Source organism: Pelophylax lessonae (assembly GCF_965119305.1).
Source record: "Pelophylax lessonae genome assembly, chromosome: 6".
Classification (NCBI taxonomy): domain Eukaryota; kingdom Metazoa; phylum Chordata; class Amphibia; order Anura; family Ranidae; genus Pelophylax; species Pelophylax lessonae.
The window spans coordinates 37426811-37446874 of record NC_138773.1 but is presented as its reverse complement, the minus strand read 5'-3'; the positions used below and the strand labels follow the sequence as shown (position 1 = coordinate 37446874).

Here is a 20064-nt window from a genome sequence, read left to right as displayed (position 1 = left end):
ACATATCTGCCCCCCGGATCGGAGATCACCCTTTGAATCGTACAGGGGATATATTTACTAATTAGAATGGAGACCCCCCCTGGCATATGTGGAATAGGTGGCATGTAATGCCTTCTGGATCCACGGTCTCCGAAGAGCAAGAATCATATTACCATCCAGGTGAGTCTCCTGCAGGAGGAGGATATGTGGCTTAACAACCTTCAGATACTGAAAGACACCGGCCCGCTTGAACTTATTATTCAAACCCCTCACATTCCATGAGAGGAATCTAATATTGTCAGCCATGAGAATCAATAAAAAATGGTTGGAAGAGCCAAGGGGAGGCCGGAAGCAAAACCAACGTCCATAGCTACCCAGGAAAAAAATGAAAAACCCACATAGTAACCTCTAAGCGTCCAGGAGCAAAAGAGTTCAGGTGCTGGTGTAACATTCCCCCTGCCATTATATCAGAAACCAAAAAAACAGAAAAAGAAAAAAAAAGAACATCAGAAAAAATAGTCCAGTATGTGGCTTGAATCCCAAACGTCCCAGAAAAATGCAACGTGCGACGGTTCTACAGTGTGAACAACAGTCCGGCAGGTAAGATGACAGTTACTGTCCCATATGGAGACTCTGGAACTGCCGGATTTAGGTGAGTGCAACAGGCCACACGTACTCTTCACCCCACATTTTCCAGGCAAAAGGAGGCAGAAAGTGGGACCCTCCAGGTAGACATCATAGCATAGTCCCCAAACAACAAACATCCAGAAGGATAACACTCAGGAGTTATGCAGCGACATCAGGATAGAGAGGGCCAGGAACTGCAAGGATACATTCAAGAACAACCAAGGAAGGTGAAACCGCAGAAGCAGGCTAAGAGCAAGAGGGTTTAACGCAGGCCATCCAACCACTCCGACACCTCCTGCGGGAAATCAAAGAATTTGACTGATCCATTGTGTTGCACCCTGAGCCTGCTGGGGTATTGTATGCTGTAAGTGATTTCTTTGGCTCGTAGGTGCTTCCTGACTTCAGTAAAGGAATGCCGTTTTCTCTGTGTCTCCGCAGAAAAATCAGGGAACAACATGATACGTGCATTTTCAAAGTGAAGCTCAGGGTGTCTCCGCGCCTCTGACAAAAGCATATCACGGTCCCTATAATTGAGGAATTTGACCAGGAACGGACGGGGGGGGGGGGGGGGGCTCCAGGTGGTCTGGGGCAGAAGCACCTGGAGTAGCTACTATGCCTGACAACCATAATGGCATAGGGGGAGTAGACGCAGAGGAAGCACAGCTAGAACCTTCAAGGCATGAAGGTGGCATCACAGTGCCCCTTCCAACTGTGCCCCCCCCCCCCCCAGCCCTCTTTGGGGCAGACATTGCTTTATTGCAAGACAAACTTGAGGTATTAACTTCAGTGTACTCAAAGCTTGTGCCAACCTTATACAGCTTCTCACACACAGCACTGCATATCCCAAAGATACAGGACCTGTTTGTACCAGTAACATACACCCACAGTGACTCACGCAACCCAGCTGCTCCTCTGTGTCCCCCTTCAGCCTCTGACAGAGACTAGCGTGTTGGAAACAGTTCCTTTATGTAGCACTGTCCCCTTGAGGACTGCTGGATAATACACTTTTGGATCCCCTGGGTTACCGGTAGCAACTGCAGCATGCACAATTTAACTCTTTACACTCTGGATCAGTCAAAGAACAGTCTAGGGGATGTAGTTTTTTGTGGTTTTATTTAAATTAGGGATGGGAAAAGGGAAGAGTGGGATACTCCAACTTGAACAATTCACAGTAAATGAGGACTCCTGTCTGAAGATGCAGCCAGGCTGCTGATTCACCTTGCCACTTAGATGAATTTAAGATTAAGTCTCTGTGTAGATGACCTGTTAGAATGAATTATCTTCATGATACACACCTAGTACCCCCTTTTTCTCAACACTGCTGATACCCATCCTCAGACTATTCTACACTGGGGTGGCCCCCCTCAGGTCAGGCCCCTAGACACGATTCCCTTTACTCACGATACTGTTTTTCTAGGGTCTCCAGTGACTCTACCCCTCCAGTCAGCTCTCATGGACCTTTGGGTTCAGCTCCTTCCTTCTGGTCCCCAGGCCGACCGCATGTGACCGCGTGCCGCTGCTATAGAGGAGGAGACAGCCGTCACCCTCCCTCCGGGACTCTGCTCACCAGCCAAAGACTCCGCAGCACATGTGCTCCTGGCTTTTATACCACACCCCACAATGCACCAAGACAATCAGCCTGTGCCAATCACTGGGACTGTATCAAAGCCTGTGTACCCATTGGTCAGATTTCCCCCACTGTCAAATATGCCTCCCCATTTGACCAGTGTGAAACACTCCCTAGACCAGATGAATCACACACTGAGCACTCTGAGCAGACCAAAATCCCAGATCCTTTTCTCTGGTAAGTAGAAAGCGATATAGTGAATTGCCTAAGATTCTCTGACAAGGGCTTCTGTGTCACTTGAGGCAGGATGCTCCTTCCTATTAACCCTGCATGTTGCAGCACAACCTCTGACACACAGGGTCAACTTCTGGACTTCAGACTCTCCCTCCAGATCTTTTTGAAGGCAATAGTCAATCTTCCTACTCAAACTCTGCTGGGTAAGTATGATTATAGGGTGGTCTGGGATAAGTCAGGTGTAGCTGTTTCAGAGCCACTAATGTATTTTTGAAGCAGTCCCATCAGTTTTTATTTATTTTACTATAGTTAACACCAGCTATTGCGCCCACCCCATCCTCCAGGGTCTGGTTCTCACCTAGGTGACCCACTATAATTAATTTCCCTATCGATTTGCACAAGCGATTAAATAAAATTACATTTTAAAGATGGCACCGTCAGTTCACAGATGTGCTGACGCGGGTGCTTTTTGATACACAGACAGTTGACAAATAAACACATATTGACGTTAATACTGAGGGTGAAAAATCAAAGCAGCTTCCTTGAATTTTGGGAACTGGCTGCATGGTTTTCTGTGCCTATGCATTGCTCTGTACAAAAAAAAAAAAAAATCCAGAACCAGCATTTTCCCTATTCAATTATGTGGATCTCAGTTGGGAGGTCTACAAAACATACGGAAGGCAATGCTGTTTAATTTTGATACCCAGTTTTGCCTACATGGCTGCCAGGAAAGAACTGTGTTTTGACTGCCAAAATGTTAGTCTATGATATATGTATACTGACCTGCGTTGCTAGTTTCCAACATTATTTACTCTTGCACTGACTTTTACTCTGCATATGGTTATTACTCATGTGCCAACACAGGCCAGCTTCTTTCCAGTCACCTGCACAGAATGTCAGCAGTATACCAATTGGCAACTGCTGGCTGTTTTTCAAGAGACACTGTGTGCGGTACACCGCATGTCACGTTACACACAACTTTTCCCTTGGCGGTGGTGCCCACCCTGCAGGCAACTCTGAATAGAGAATATACCACCTGCCAAACCAAGTCCGAGTTTGACCCTTCTAAGACAGAGGATGCCAGTGAATGTTTCACGAATGTTGCACTGGCTAGACCAGTACCCTCTCAGTGGGGAGGCTTAAATCCTACAATCTGGATTTATTCAGGGATTTTGGATCCCTTTTAATGCGGCCCCTAATGCTCCTTGTGGGTTTCCTCACTTGGTGTGGTACCCGAAAAAGTACCAAAAAAAAATTCCAACTTATACATAATTTTTCTATCCCTACAGGCTTGTCAGTTAATGGGGGTATTATCAGGAGAAATCCCAGGACTAATACTCCACTTTTGATACAGCAATTTCTTTGCTGAGTTTTCTGGTGCTTCTACCCTTCTGCTGAAGGCCGACATCAGGTCTGTCTTTTGCCTCCTGCCTGTACACTGTGACTGTTCCATCTCAACAACGCAGAAGGTCATGCCCATCTTCTGTCCTTTTGGGCATTGAGATTGATATTGTAGAGATGGTCTGCCAACTTCTTGGGGTTAACTATTTTCTGTCCTTAGTGCGTTTGGCTGCTGGATCTGTCACGCTGGGCTCCCCTATCTGTTGGCGCCGGATGTACTGAGGAGCAGGGCGCCCTTCTGAAGCCGACAGCCATTCTACCTAACGGTCTCTTGGCTCACCAGGTGTCTCCCTGAGGAACAGAACACCTTCCTGAAGCTGCTGACCATCCTACTATCTGGTCTCTTGGCTCTCCAGACATCTCCCTCCTTCAGCATCCCCTGCACCATCTCTTGGAGCTATTAACATCCAGCCGTGGACCCCTGTGTTCCTGCAGACCACCTAACAGATGAGCTATTTTATACTGTTTTAAATGTGAGCAGTTTTCCTGTACCTGCATTACCCTTTTAATTAAACTGATAACACTTAGAGGCGCTCTGCTTTTTGTTTTTATCTTCTGTCCTTTTGGGCATTGAGATTGACATTGTAGAGATGGTCTGCCAACTTCTTGGGGTTAATTATTTTCTGTCCTTAGTTAAATTTCCAAGGGACTCTAGGAAGCTCTGCTGTAGCAGCTTCAATACTTTTGGGCCATCTTGTTTTCACTTTCTGCGTACCTCTGATGGGTAGTCTATGAGATGTATATCAGATACATGTCTTTACGTAAAAATGATCAGACCTATGTGTGATGACTTTGAAGCGCAGTTGTCCTTTTGGCACTCTAATGGTCATTCTTTGATAAATGAATGGAGAAATTGCTGAACTCACATCTGGAGTTTTACTGGGCTGCATTCAGCACCTGTAGCTTTGGCATTTCTTCCAGGGTGACTGGTCTGCTGAACCTTGGCTGGCCTCATGGGCCCAACTCTATTTTTTGTATAACATGATGCTGTTAGAGCTCTTTCCCAATTTGGAGTGGAATTATCGGTGGAAATATTGCAGAATAGGCGAGTGGTTTTAAAACAGATGAGTGTGGTACAAGTTAACTGTCCCTCTGCACGCTCTCTAGCCTTGTTTCTGAGTCCTATTGGACCCTGTCTGTGTTTTTTCCCTTCCAGAACTCTTGGGTAACCTGCCAGTGAATTTGGGACAAATTGGTGCAGTCACCTGGTGAGGAGTTCTCCCTTTCCCCTTACGTGACAGGCATCTTGCTCTTTCCTCCTACCTCTCTACCTACAGGATATAGTTGTGGCTGGTTTGATGGTGGGTTCTGCTCTCTCTGTTGTATTGTTTGTTTCAGACTATTCAGCCAGGAGGACATCTCCAGAATTTTCATATCCAGAGGGTTTTAAAGGGTTGGAAACATCTAACTTGCTTCCCTGATTCACGGCACCTGTCTTCTTTGCTCAACTTAAGCGACATCTTCTCCATTTGGCCCTCTGTCGGTTTTTGCATTTAAGGCTCTTTTTTTTTTTCTAAATGCCTTTTCTTGAGCATTCTTTGGCACCTTTAAGATAAGTGAACGCGTTGCCAAGGACAAACACTCAGTTGGTAGTAACTCGGAGAATTTGCTAATCTCTGAATTCTTTGTTTTTATCTCGTGCTAATTCCTCCAACCTCAGCAAATTCCAATATTTTTGGGTCTTCCGACTTTTCCTTTCCCAGCTGGTCTTGCCTCCTACTGATTTTTCCTACACGCTCTTTCCTCATTGGCGCAGCCATTGCTGCCCATGGTATGGGTTTTTCGGATGAGAGAGATGGCTTTTGGGAATCATTTCAAAATGTTTGCTATATGTTCCTCCTCACCTTTTGTTCTGATTTAATGTTTCTCTTCAGCATTACTTTAGATCATCGCTGACTCCTTTGTTTATTGGGTCTCTTGCCACGCCGAATTTTGACACTGTTGGGAGAATTTTCCTTTGCATTTGGAAGAATTCATTGTTGCAGTTTTCATGGCCTACCCTGGGTTGCTGGTATTACCTGAGATAATTGGTTTTAGGTCCCTTCATTCTTATCATTCATGTATAGGGAACAAATGTGGGCATTAGCAGTCTGTAGGTTCAATCTCCACAGTTAAGCATGTTTTTTGCTCGATGTTGTGACACTTTTACCAATCTATCTTTTGGTCCAACATTGTCCCCTTTTTCTGGTTTTGGCCTGTCACATACTTTGTTCTTGTTTCTAGTTCTTGTTTGGAGCTTTTTCAGCGCAAGGTGAATGCCTAGGTTTTTATAAATTGTCCACAGGATTGGTGGCATTGTTGTTCGCCACAGGGATCTTGGTGGAGATAAGAGTATTTATTGAGACCTTATGGGGTTCATTTAAACTATTATCCTAATTATGGTAATCTCGGCCTACAATCTGGTGTCGAGCAGGTGCTGGCTGCGGTGGGGCGCTCGTCAGTGTACCACTGACTTGCGTGTGGCGGTTTTGACCTTGCCAGCAATTGATGTTGCTTTATGGGCTATGCCCTTAAGTTAAATTCTGAAGAAAAAGAATTCCCCTATTGGTGGGACTTTTGAGGCACTCACAAATTACAACGGTTTCAAAAAATTGACAATATTTTATTGGAAAAAACAAAACAACAATATAATATAAAAGGCAAGTAGGATAAAATACATCACATGTGCAATTGGAAATAACCACACCAATTCAGGGAGAAGACTCAAATCCCGACTAGTTTCGGAGTTTAAACATTACTCCTTCTTCAGGGGGGAGAGTAAACCCTGGATAGTGGTCTGTAGACAATTTGATCAGACAAAAATTAGTCAGATGAAGAGAATAATACAGTCAAGTGAACATTGCATCAGTTTATACCAAACATTTGAAATAGAAAGAAGACATAACTTACATTCTATGCTGTGATGAATGGCATTATATACCTGCCAGAATATATTTAAAATCAGGTGCTGTGTATGCTCTGCCGAACTTATGCTCTGGTCATGTTCAAAAGATGGTTAAGGTGCCAGGACCCCGTACATGTATACTATAGAAGGAAGAGATATTCCATTCTTTGGTGGATAATATTTGAAGGATATCAAGTCAGATCAACTGGATCCCTATTTAGGGCTGGATAGCTGGAAGGAAAAGATGTATTATCATCAGAAAGAGGTAAATCGTTTTATAGTCCAATGGTTGGAGGTGGCTATATTTTGGAACAGGGAAAGAGGGGGGGAGGGGGGGAAGGGGCAAGGGAAAGAGAAATTAATGAGAGGAAAAGGGAAACTATTTGGACTTCTTTGTTTTGTCAATGTATTGCTGTGCTTGTTATGTTGCAAACAAAGTATAAAAACTTCCTTGTCTCCACTGTATGAAGACAAAAGAAGAAAAAAAGTTAAGAAGGATTTCCTTCATTGTAGAGAGTAATAATTAGGAATTGCCAATCTCTTGGCTTGATTATATGTTAGATTATCCCCATTTGATCATAGCCAAGAATAGTAACCTTCCACGACAGAGAGAAGAAATAGAAGTAAATATCAAAGGACAAGAGATAATGATATACTCAATTACCTTCTCAAGATGGTAATAAGTTTGGGTTATGCCAGACATGCAGCCCTCGATGTTGTCAGCAAGCGAGCAATTGGCTCACTGCTGAAAACCGAGGGTTTAAATGTGAAGTCAAGTTGACTTCACAGCTGTGTGTACTTAGCTGAATCAGTTCTCCTGCCGCTAACTGCCCCATGGGGTCCCTGGTGCGGAGGGGCCGGACGCTCTCCCGATCCATTGGCCGGAAGTCCGACATGGCGGAAGTGCGGTCGGCTCCTGCGCACCACCGGCACGTCACATGACCCGTCAGCGTGGAACGCAGGCGGGGCATAGTGTGAGTCACTGCCTGCATGTCTCCTAATTATGGTAATCTCGGCCTACAATCTGGTGTCGAGCAGGTGCTGGCTGCGGTGGGGCGCTCGTCAGTGTACCACTGACTTGCGTGTGGCGGTTTTGACCTTGCCAGCAATTGATGTTGCTTTATGGGCTATGCCCTTAAGTTAAATTCTGGGGTCAGTCTAATGTCTGTCTGGCACTGATGGTAAGGACAGGCCTCTTAGACTATGTAAGTTTATGTTTTATGGGTGCTCACGGTAGAACTGTGACTGTCATTGTCTGGTGCTCACAGTATAACCGTGACTGGCACTGTTGTTTGGTACATTTGGAAAGTTGTTACTTTTGCAAAGTTCAATAAAGCTGTGGTCTTGCCCTATTTCCAACTTAATCAGCTTCTGTGTCTTTTTGGGAGGCAAGGTATTGGTTTGTTAGCTGCTCATAAATGAGCCTATGCTTCTCAGCAGTCATGCATAGTTATATTAATGTTTATATAATTGGTAGTTGACTGCCATCTTGTGGTTATTTTAGTTATTGTCCACAGGATTGGTGGCATTGTTGTTCGCCACAGGGATCTTGGTGGAGATAACAGTATTTATTGAGACCTTATGGGGTTCATTTAAACTATTATCCTAATTATGGTAATCTCGGCCTACAATCTGGTGTCGAGCAGGTGCTCGACACCTTTTTGCTTTCTGTGTTTCGCCCTTTTTGTGATGTACTTCCTGTTCTTGTTCATTCATTATGCTTATGCGAGAAGATATGGCCCTTTTCTAGGCCTTTCATGCAATTTGCTTGCACCTGGGAACACATTACCATGTTTTGACCTTCAAATGTCATCTTTCAATCATCTACTGCATCCTGTTGTCTACTGTAACTGCTGTAGTCAATAAATATTTGTGGATGGAAAAGACGTGTTTTGTGAGTTCAGCTATCTGATAAAGATTGTCCGCAGTGATTATATATGCTTATATGGGTCAGGCATAGAGGTCTCAGCAAGGGATAAGTCACTATTACAACAGTTGGAGTCAGAATAATAACAGATATTTACAGTAACTAGAAAAACCACCATATATTCCCTTTAAATGTTATTTTATTATATCTTTTTCCAGGTTCTGGGCTGGAAGTAACTGCTCCCCCTTCTCAAACAGCTTTATTCCAATCTCCTGTCATTTTACCATGTACCTTTAGCTTGGATACTCCGACGATAAATCCACAGTTCCTGGGGATAACCTGGTTCTTTGGAACAAAAGAACTGCTGAGATTTAATAATAAGGAGAAAGTGGTCAGTGACGGGGTGTCTTTCAATGAGCAGGCAGCCAAACAGGGAAAAGCATCACTGACCATTCGTAATGTGACCATCGCCAACCATGGGACCTACAAGTGTTTAGTCACCTACACTCCAGACAGAATGTCCAGGGAAATCCAGCTCAATGTTGAAGGTAAGGAGCAAAGCATCTAATTTCTGCTGTAAACAATTGTACCAGGGCTTCACACATGAGGAGAAAGGGTATGAACTTTCATTTCTTCTTCAAAAAAGTCATACACGACCCCTCAACCTAATCCACTGTTCAACTATTCATCTGTCTCTTCTCCTCAGGCCATGACCAGATCCTTTTCTGCTTCCTTTCCCAGTGAAATGTGTTCAGTTGCTTCTCCTCTCCCCTCAATAGATTAGGAACACTCAGTTACTGCTCTGCTTATATTTGTCCTTTGTCCACAGTCAATTACCACTCTACCTCCCTTACAGCCACCATCATCTTCCTTGATTTTGCAACAAAACTACTAATTTCACCTTTAGCATAATTTCACCAACAACAAAATTTAGTTTTAGGCCCCATTCATGCTTGTAATTAGGGCTATAGTGCAAATTCTGGAGGCAAACATTCCAGGCTTTAGAATGACAGATGTTTGCAAATAACCGAGGCCTCTCAGCTTATGCAAATGAATGGCTGTATGTGTATAGCCCAGCGCTTATAGAGTTCACAAACAAATTTCCATTTAACACATTTTTCTTCATGGTTTTTCACAGGTTAGCAGGCAAAAAAAGGGCACATTTTACCCAAGTTCCCAAAACTGTCCCCATTTTCTCCATGTCTTTAGTCAGAAAAGGGAAACAAAAATACATATATTATTTTTTTTCTTTACCTGGAAATTCTTAATATTAAAACCTCAATATTTATGTTTTAATCTTTTTTATTTTTTGTTGTCTTACAGCTACACCAATGGTCAAGATACACAAAAAGGATCTTCATAAGAATGAGAAAAATGTAGTTGATTGTTCAATTACAGGTTTCTTCCCTAGAGAGGTTAAAGTCACCTGGCTACGGAATAATGTTGAGATCCTGAATGGATCAGAAATTGGAACATTTCAGATGGATGCTGATGGGACTTTCAGAGTGAGCAGCTCTATAGTCCTCACCCCTGCTCAGATCCAGGATCGCCCATCCATTACCTGTCAGGTGGAGCATGTGTCTCAACTACAGCCCATCCAGGATGACTTCTCAGTGACATATAAAGGTATGAGGAAGCTTGTGGACTTTTAAGTCACCTTGTTTTTCTCTCATTCAGAACAACATAACACATTTATTACATAACTGGCCCGTTTCCGTTGTTAGTGCTTAACTTTTGTTTAAAAATAATAATGTTATACTTACCTGCTCTGTGTAGTGGTTTTGCATTTTGTAAAGAGGATTGAAAAGACCTACAGGCAGGAGATCTCTGAGCTTAAAAGGGACCTAGGGATTTGAATTGAGGATATAGAAAACACTACGGATGGCCTTTGCAATGCTGTGCAATCACAAGAAATTCATAATACTCATACTGTTATGCTGCAACATAACAGGATTACATAGAAAATAGGAATCTTGGCAATAATATAAGAATCCGTAGGTTGCCTGAATCTGTGGAGCCAAAAGATTTATCCATGGCCGTGACTGCAACTTTTAACCAACTACTACTGCTAAAACTTAAGGAGGACTCTATTGAATTGGACCGAGTCCATAGGACCTCTGGCCCAGGTAATCCAGATCCTTCCTTTGTTCGTGACACCCTATGCAGAGTCCATTTCTACAAGGTCAAGGAGGCCATTATGTGTGCTGCCAGCAATCAAGACACCATACTCTTTAATGACACTCCAGTCATGTTTCTCCAAGATCTCTCCCACCAAATGTTGTTCTCCATGGTTTCCAAGTCCATATTATTATACATGATTCACTCCTTAAAAGTTTTCTTGGCTTAAAGATATTTGATCATATCTCCTCAAACTATTTACCCTGTGGACCAGGGGGGCCGGGAGTTGCTCTGTGCATCTTCCACTTTTCCCCATTAGGCTTTTCAGTGCAAGACAATGCACTGTATTTTGTCTAGATATGTTTTCACTAGTGATCGACCGATATTGGTTTTTCGTTGCCGATACCGGTATTTCGGCCATCGCATATCGGTATCGGCCGATATTGGCTGATATTTTGGCACATTTAAAATTTTGCAAAATAAACACAAATTTCGACACAAATCTATTAATAAACCTGTTAATCTTTATTTATTATCAATTTAAACATTAAGGCCACTTTCTTCACACCTTAACTGCGTGAAAACTGATAGGAAAACTTAAATTGCAGGGCCATTTAGTTTCACATCATCCGATTGTGCATTAATGCATAATAGACTGCTGCAGTACTGCACTCACTCACTCCAATAATTTTAAATCACTACTGCAGTGCAGTCAGTGCAAAACTGCTAGAACAAAAAGCTAGGCAACAGCTATACAGTGGATTTGAGTCAGTGGACTACCTCTGCAGTAGGGCACTCACTGCAACTACAACAGTCAGTGCAAAACTGCTAGAAAAAAGCTAGGCAACAGCTAGACAGTGGATTGGAGTCACTCAGTGGACTATCTCTGCAGTAGGGCACTCACTGCAACTACAGCAGTCAGTGCAAAACTGCTCGAAAAAAAGTTAGGCAACAGTCAGCTACACAGTGGATTGGACTGGAGTCAGTGGATTGCCTCTGCAGTAGGGCACTCACTGAAACTACAGCAGTCAGTGCAAAACTGCTAGAAAAAAAGCTAGGCAACAGCTAGACAGTGGATTGGACTGGACACTACTCTTTTCAATACTCCCAATTAGGTAGAACAATATTATACTGCAGAAAGCAGAACATTTCAGCATATCCATGGGCACCTGTTAAAGGTCTTCTGTTTTGTTCATAAAATGCTGCCACTTCATAAACATGCTCAGGAGGAGAGGAGAGAGTTGCAGAGAGAGAGAGAGAGAGAGAGAGAGAGAGAGAGAGAGAGAGGGAGGTATCTTCTAGCATGGGAAGCAAGTCTTTTGTAGCGTGCCTCATTTTCTTTCCACCACTGAATAGAATGACTTCTTCTGTCAATTATTGGTTCTTTCAAATAGAGATGAAGTTCATCATCCAGGCTCATAGTTGCAGATTCAGAAGAAATTAAATCCTCCGCATGAGGCCCCAATAAAACACTGAAAATGTCCAGATCAATTCGACCACGATGAAGATTCTCTCCTGTTTGTTGATGTATTTTTGGATAATTTTCTATTTTTGCAGCATGCTGCTCTTTATAAAAATAGTGTTCTGGACTTGTCTTTTTGGCAGGAGCCTCCTGCACCTCCTATACCTTCTGTCAGCCATTGTTTTGCCTTTGCCCATACATCATTAGAAGAGAAAGCATGGTTCTTGTATCGAGGATTCAAAATACTTTCAAGCACATTTTTAATCTCTTCATGCTTCTCAAAGCATATATTAAATCTCTTTGGCTTGCCAGACCATCATTTGAAAGTTTGAGGGTGTTGTGTGCCATGACACTGAGGTCTGACATATCAGCAAGCCTCATTCCTTTCTGCATGTTTGCTTCACTGTCTCGAAGTAGCACAAGCATCACTCGGTCTTTGTTGATTCCCCAGTCTTCAAGCATGCCTAGAAACATTTCTCTACTGTACTCCCCAGTGTGGGATCCTTGCATCGCTTTTGTATTCAACACCAATTGCCTTTTTGTCCATCCGCTGTCAATGAAGTGGCATGTAAGAATCATTAGTGACTCTGACTCTGTTGTTTGTCCTGACCAGCAGTCAGTCATGAATGAGAGTGAGTTGCCAGCATTCTCTGGTTGCAGCATAGCCTTTACTTTGTCAACGACCTTTTGGTGAATCTTTGTCAGCATTTCGGTTTGATAATACTTTTCACTCTTCAGTGTGTAGCTTGGCTCAAGTATAGACATCAACCGCTTAAATCCTGAGTCAGACACCATTATAAAAGGCTGGTTATCAGTGACAATCATCTCTGATTACTCTGTCCAGCAGTTGGGATCTTCCATAGACAGTGACACCTGTTTTTTTTTCCGAAACATATCTGTTATTGTTGCCTTGGATAGTGGAGGAGGTATTTCTAAATCACATTGATATTCATTTTTGTTTTTTTCTGTGCTGCATGATATAGTTCAATATGATGAACTCTTAGATGGGCCCAAAGATTTGACTTATTTTTGTTTTTTGCAGTTACTGATCCCATGCTTATGTTTTTTGTACATGTGTTGCACACTGCTGCTTTTCCTGGAGAAGGTGGAGACGAGAAATAGTCCTCCCCTCCCCTTAGCTCAGTTTATCCTGTATTGATAGCTCCACCCCTTTGCTCATTTCCCAGTAATGCATCTCAGCCACATGTCTCATGGAGTGGATCACATTATGATCTTTTGACCTAATTGACCTATCCGATGTTCAATGTTGTAAGATACTCACAGTTTATGAATTAAACTTCACAAGATCTTCAAGGTGTCGTCTGGATCAAGTCACTGTCTGTATATTCAGCGAAGATTGGGTTATCACTATCTCATCACAACTGTAAGTTACAGAGATCAAACTTTCAATGCTTAGACTGGGGAGGCAGAACCGTCAAAAGATCGTTAGACAGATCAGTGAAATGTCTTTCATAGGATCCCTGCTAACTCTGGCTACACAGTGAGATATTATATGGACACTGGAAATGGTAGGCAACAGACCATTACTACAAAAGCCTGTATGTGCCTGCAAGCAAATCTCAGCATAGCAACCATCAGTGTCAGGACAAGATTACTGCTGTAAATGTTCATACAACTGTGCAATACTAACAGTTTATACACTGCCTCTGTATGTATCAGCACATCGCTTTTCCTCTATGAACTCTTATAAGAAAGTCAAAGTAAACCTTTCTTCAACTGCTGCCTAGGAAACCTATGTTCAGGCACAGCAACTGATACATTTCTCTGCTGCTGGAAGAACTTTATTATTAACCCTTTCCTTGGTAGCCACCAGATTTCAAAGCAATATACAATCTGGGGAAACTAATACACAACCAGAATCAGAACTCCTTCCAGATCAGGAATTAAACCCTGAACCAAATAAAAGAGAAAAACCCTTAACAAAAGCAACCTGGAAAGTGCAAGAAAATCTTAAAGCTGACAAAGAAGAACTGCTGTCTAATATCAATGAGTTATGGTCTATACTGTTAAATGCATGTCTGCTCTCTCCCAGCAATCTCATCAGCCATGACAACTAGAGGGCACTCTCAAGCAATTGAATGTTGCTTATAAGAGATATCAAAGGTTGTGTGTTAAATATACTGATCTCTTAAAGCGGTATGACACCCAAGGGTCATTGGAAGAATTAAAGGGATTTAAAGCGGAGTTCCACCCAGTGCACATTTGTTTTTTAAAAAATACCCCCGGGACAGTCAGGGCTAGTACATTCCACAATGGCTAGCCTCTGATCTGTCCTGGGTTGCACTTACCTTTTAGGAGAAATACTTACCTTGAAAAAGTATTCTCCAGCGCTGCCATCTCAGGTGTGGGCAGCTTGAAGCCAGCGCGATCCTCTTCGGCGTCCTCTTCCTTCTTCTTCAGTCCCACGATGCACTGCACCGGCCCTGACGTCACTTCCGGGCACGCGCGTCATCCCTCCACAGCTTCTGGGCATGCCCAGAAGCTGTTTAGAAGGGAATGACGCGCGCGCGCGCCGGAACTGACGTCGGGGCCGTCGCAGGCGCAATGATTCCTGGGAGCGATGACGTTCAGCTCCCAGGAATCATTGCAAAAGCCAGGAAGTGACGAATCGCCGCGGCCACCGAGGGGAGGAAGAAGGAAGTAAGGTAAGTATATTTTCTCTACAAGGGAAGTAAAAAAAAAATTGCGATTATCCATTTTTTTTTTCAGGTGACCCGGAGCGAAAGAGACAATTTAGTGGTGCAAACAAAGGCAGAAGTGAGAATAACACAGCTCCATGAATCCAGATCTTATCTCTCTATATCTACCAGGCGCTCCACAAGATCTTCCAAATCCCTACAATCAAGATCTTTTACACTCAGACAGTAACTCATAAAAGCCCATGCTGATGCTGAAGCTTTTCAAATTCAGGCAGCTTTCGCCCAAAAGAGATGGAAGCTGAAGCTGCACGTCAGAAAGCAGAAATGGAAGCTGAAACTGCACATCAGAAATCAGAAATGAATGCTGAAACTGCACACCAGAAAACAAAGATGGAAGCAGAAGCTGCACGCCAGAAATCAGAGATGGAAGCGCAAGCTGAACACCAGAAAGCAAAGATGGAAGCTGACGCTGCACCCCAGAAAGCAAAGATGGAAGCTGAAGCTGCACGCAAGAAAGCAAAGATGGAAGCGGAAATTGCACGCCAGAAAGCAAAGATGGAAGTGGAAGCTGCACGCCAGAAAGCAGAGATGGAAGCTGAAGCTGCACGCCAGAAAGCAGAAATTGAAGTTTTGGAAAAACAATGTGAGCATGCCACAGCCATGGCAGGGTTAAGGGTTATCGAACAAGCTGCTAGTGAAAGCGAAAGAGACAACAGTAGCAGATACTCAGTTGTATCTTATGCTTATGATTATGATTGTTCACATACCTCTCCAGAACAACAACTCCCTGTCACAGCAGCCAAAGCACTCAATCAAAAACCCTTCTCTGCACCTACTGTACCTCAAGACAATTTGCCTTTTATATCTTCCAATACATCAGACTGCAGCATCTCAGCAAGCAGCAGACACTGTTCAGTACTTTGGCACTAACCAAGTACTGAACAAGCCTGAAAATTAGAGGCTGGAAAACCACCTTTAAGTCCACAATTAGTGACCTAGACATCAATGCCTCAGAGGAATTAGATCTGCTCATTAGATGGCTAGGTCCCTAATCTACTGAACGCATCAAGAGGCTAAAAGCAGTTCATATTGACAACCCTGCTGCAGGCCTTAATGCTGCTTGGAAGAGACTTGAATGTACCTTTGGCAGTCCAGAGGCCATTGAAGATGCCTTATTCAAAAGGTTGCAAAGCTTCCCAAAGATTTCTTCTAGAGACAATCTAAAGTTTTAAGAACTCAGCGATGTTCTATTAGAACTTCAACTTGCTAAGGCTGACATCAAACTACCTGGTCTGAGTTACCTTGACACCCCTCATGGCATCAACCCTATTCTTCTCAAGCTACCATACGGAATTCAAGAAAAATGGGCAGCGCTTGGATCAAAGTATAAGGAAAAACATCAAGATGCCTTTCCTCCTTTCTCCTACTTCTGCGAGTTCGTCAAAAGAATTGCAGACACTAAGAATGACTCAAGTTTCTCTTATGGTGACTGTAACCTTCTCAGTTCACCCAATCAAAGATATACGAACACACGTATGACACACAGCGACCATAGAGGTCCAGTGTCAGTGAAAAGGACTAATGTTCTACCTGCGCCTGCTACAGTTCTTGAAAGGACTGATCAAAACAAGAAAATTGAGAACCCAAATCGCCAATGTCCGATACATAATAAACCACATCCACTTAAGAAATGTATCTGCTTCAGAAAGTAAACCCTACAAGAATGTAAAGAACTTTAGAAGAAATGTGGGGTTTGTTACAAATGCTGTGCCTCCACAGAACACTTTGCAAAGGACTGTAAAGCTATCAGCAAATGTATAGAGTGTGACAGTGATGACCACGTTCAAACTCTTCATCAATATCCACACAACTCTACTACTCTCACAAACTTTCTTCCTCAGGCAAAGCAAGACGAGGAGCACACAGATCAAACAGCACCTTCCATCTCAGTGTTCTCTACATGTACAGAAGTCTGTGGAGAAGGACTCGGTGACAAATCCTGTGCAAAGATATGTTTGGTTCGTGTATACCCTGAAGGTCAACCTGAAAAGGCCATAAGACTGTATATTATTCTAGATGATCAGAGTAACAGATCTCTTGCAAGAACACAGTTTTTTTAATTGTAGAACATAACAGGAGATGCTCTACCTTATACCCTAAGCACTACAGAAGTCCCGGGTAGGAGAGAAGCTGGTCTTGTGGTTGCTCCTCTGAATAACCATGTGGAAATATCCTTGCCCACTATCACTAACCAGATTCCAAGCAGCAAAGAGAAGATCCCTACTCCTGAAGCTGCCTTTTACCATCCTCACTTGAAGAACATAGCCAACCAAATACCAGCCCTCAACGAAAGTGCTGATATCCTGCTGTTACTTGGCCGAGACATCTTAAGGGTGCACATAGTTCGTCATCAAATCAACGGTCCACATAATGCACCATATGCTCAGTGCCTGGATGTAGGCTGGGTCATCATAGGCAGTGTCTGCCGAGACAAGAGCAGAAGATCTTACTCAGTCTCTTCATTTAAAACACATGTCCTGTCTAATGGACGAACTACTTGTTCTGCACAACGACCCCATCAATATAATGTGAAAGAAAGACTGTTTGAAAGAGGTGCACAACAACACATCAGCCAAGACAATAGGAAAGCTCTTAATTTCTGGGATGACAACATCGGCAACACAGTATTCGAGGTAACTGCTAAGGACAATGAGTTGGCGGCTACCATGGAAGACAAAGAATTCTTGAAAACCATGAGTAAAGAGTTCTACCAAGATGATTCCAACAGTTGGGTAGCACCGCAAACATTTCATACTCCAAGAAAGAAACTACCAAACAACAGAGGACATGCAGAATCACGGTTTGTTTTCTTTTTTTTTTTTTTTTGAAAATTCTTTTTATCTGTTTTTGAAAAAACTTACAAAAACAGAGCCATTGGACATACCCTGGCTGAAGACAATACAAAAAGAACATACACTACAAGTACAACTATTATAAAACAAAAAACCCCAAACAGGGATGCAGCTATAATATATGCAAAATCATGCTTCACCAGTGAAAGGCAGTGTCTGAAGGAAGAGTCCGGTTACTGTGGATATGGAAAAAGTGGCACAGGTCCAGTCCCCCCCAAGTGAACAGAAGACAAGCAATAATAGAGACTATGGAACTACAGTATCAGGGCCCTCACAATCGTTAGCGGTTTCTCCTGCCCCAAACCATATGCCCCAGGCCTTCATGAACTTCTGAGGACAACCTCTGTTAGTGTATGCCGCTTTATAAAGAGGGATTATGGAATTCACCAAAGCCTTCCACGAGGAAAGGGTGGGCTCATCTGGTTTCCGCCATCTGAAAACCACCAACTTCCTCGCATAGAACAACAAAAGACCCAGTAGAGTGCGGGTCGCCACCGAATGGGCCAGGGTATTCACAAGTCCCAGGATGCAAAACTTTTGGGAGGCACACGGGTGGTGGTCACTTGATCTATAAAGTCCAAAACCGCAGTCCAGTACGCAAACAGGGATGGACAATGCCAAATCATATGCGTATAAGTGGGGGCATCAGCACAGCAGCGCCAGCAAGCCCCAGGAGTACCAGGGAAGGCTCTGCTCAGTCTAGTCGGAGTCAGGTGAAATCTATGCAATATTTTGAACTGTACCAGTCGGTCCCTGGTGGCCACGAGGTGCCAGAAGGGGTAATCCCAGACATCCTCCCAGTCCTCCCTGTCCAGCTCTGGCACGTCCACGACCCAGAAGGCCTGCAGAGCCTCCAGGCCAAAATGTACACTGGGGAGCTGGGTATTATATATGGAAGCGAGAGTTTTTTCAACGTCTCATTGTGGAGGAGTGTCTCCAAATTCGCTAGAGTGAAATCAGTGGGGGAGTTACCAAATTGCTTGTGAAACGCATGTCGAAGCTGCTGGTATCGAAAAAAAAACACGAATTGGGCAGAGAAAAAAGCTGGCCTTCAGCTGGTCAAACATCAGTAGCATTTCTCCCTGACATATATGGGACAAGTAAAGGACACCCCTAGTGACCCACACAGAGGGATCCGGAATGGAAAAAAATTCTGAAAGTTCTGGATTCATCCATAGTGGGGAGTTCGGGGAGCGACGGCCAGAGCCCTGTCCTAATGTACGGAGACATCAGTGCCCAGGCCCTGATCACCGTCACCATGGAAACAGTGAGCTGGTATGGGGCCTTCGCTCCACGAAACAGTAAATTACGCAGTACCTCATAGGAGCCAACCAGGGCCGCCTCAAGAGCCACTGCGGTATTGGATGTGTCAGATGTCAACCAGTTATGTGCATGGGTCAGAAGTCCCGCTATGTAATAATGGAAAAAGTCAGGACAAGCCAGGCCCCCCCGAGTCCAGGGTCGCTGTAATATAGAGATTCTGAGCCTGGGAGGGCGAGATCCCCACAGGAAGGCGAGAATATGAGTATAAATCTGCCGAAACAGTCTTGGGTATCCAAATTGGGGAGTGGCGTAGCACATAGAGAAGACGGGGAAGCAGTTTCATCTTGACCAGGTTAATCCTACCAATTAAAGTCAGGGGGAGAGTTGTCCAAGTCCGCAGCTTGACCCTAAACTTCTGCAAAAGGGGAAACAGGTTCAGTTCACAGAAATCCCGTATGTCAGGGGAAATTACTATGCCCAGGTACCTAATCTTATCTGTCCAACACAATGGTAAAGAGGGGTCCGCCTGTAGTCGGGCCCCCTCATCCACCGGAAGGACGAGTGACTTATCCCAAATTACTTTAAGGCCAGATAGCTCTGTGAATGTCGAAAGCAGGTTCATGGCCGACCGGAGCGACGGGCCAGGGTCCCGGAGGAAGAGAACAATGTCATCAGTGTATAACGCCAACTTTTCCTCCAAGGACCCAACCCGAATCCCCCCGATCCCCCCTGGAGCCACAGACAGCTGCAGCCAAGGGCTCCACCACCAAGGAGAACAAAGCCGGCGACAGCGGACACCCCACTCAATTCGAAAGGCAGTTGACAATCTGCCACCCAACTTAATCTGGGCCCGTAGATGGCTGTATGAGAATGGAGTTCCAATGACGAAAGGTCGGGCCGAAGCCAAAGACCCCCAGCACTGCTGCCATGTAGGACCAGGCAACCGAATCGAATGCCTTTTCTAAATCTAGTGCCACCAACACCCAAGCCCCCTGAGCCTCCACTGGAACCTGCAAATGTGTGAACACCCTACGGATATTAATGTACGTGGACTTACCCGGCATAATGCCAGTTTTTGTCTATATTGATC

The 20064-nt window shown here is 43.9% G+C and overlaps 1 protein-coding gene across 1 annotated transcript in view; it reads left to right on the top strand.

The window, feature by feature from the left end:
• LOC309558532 (uncharacterized protein) overlaps nt 1-20064 on the top strand; it is a gene marked incomplete at its 3' end in the record, with an annotated part of 180905 nt that overhangs the window by 97471 nt on the left and 63370 nt on the right. The window contains exons 2-3 of the mRNA XM_082261612.1: nt 8778-9107; nt 9883-10185. Of these exons, the coding sequence (XP_082117738.1) occupies nt 8778-9107; nt 9883-10185 (633 nt within the window). The remainder of the gene's footprint in view (nt 1-8777; nt 9108-9882; nt 10186-20064) is intronic.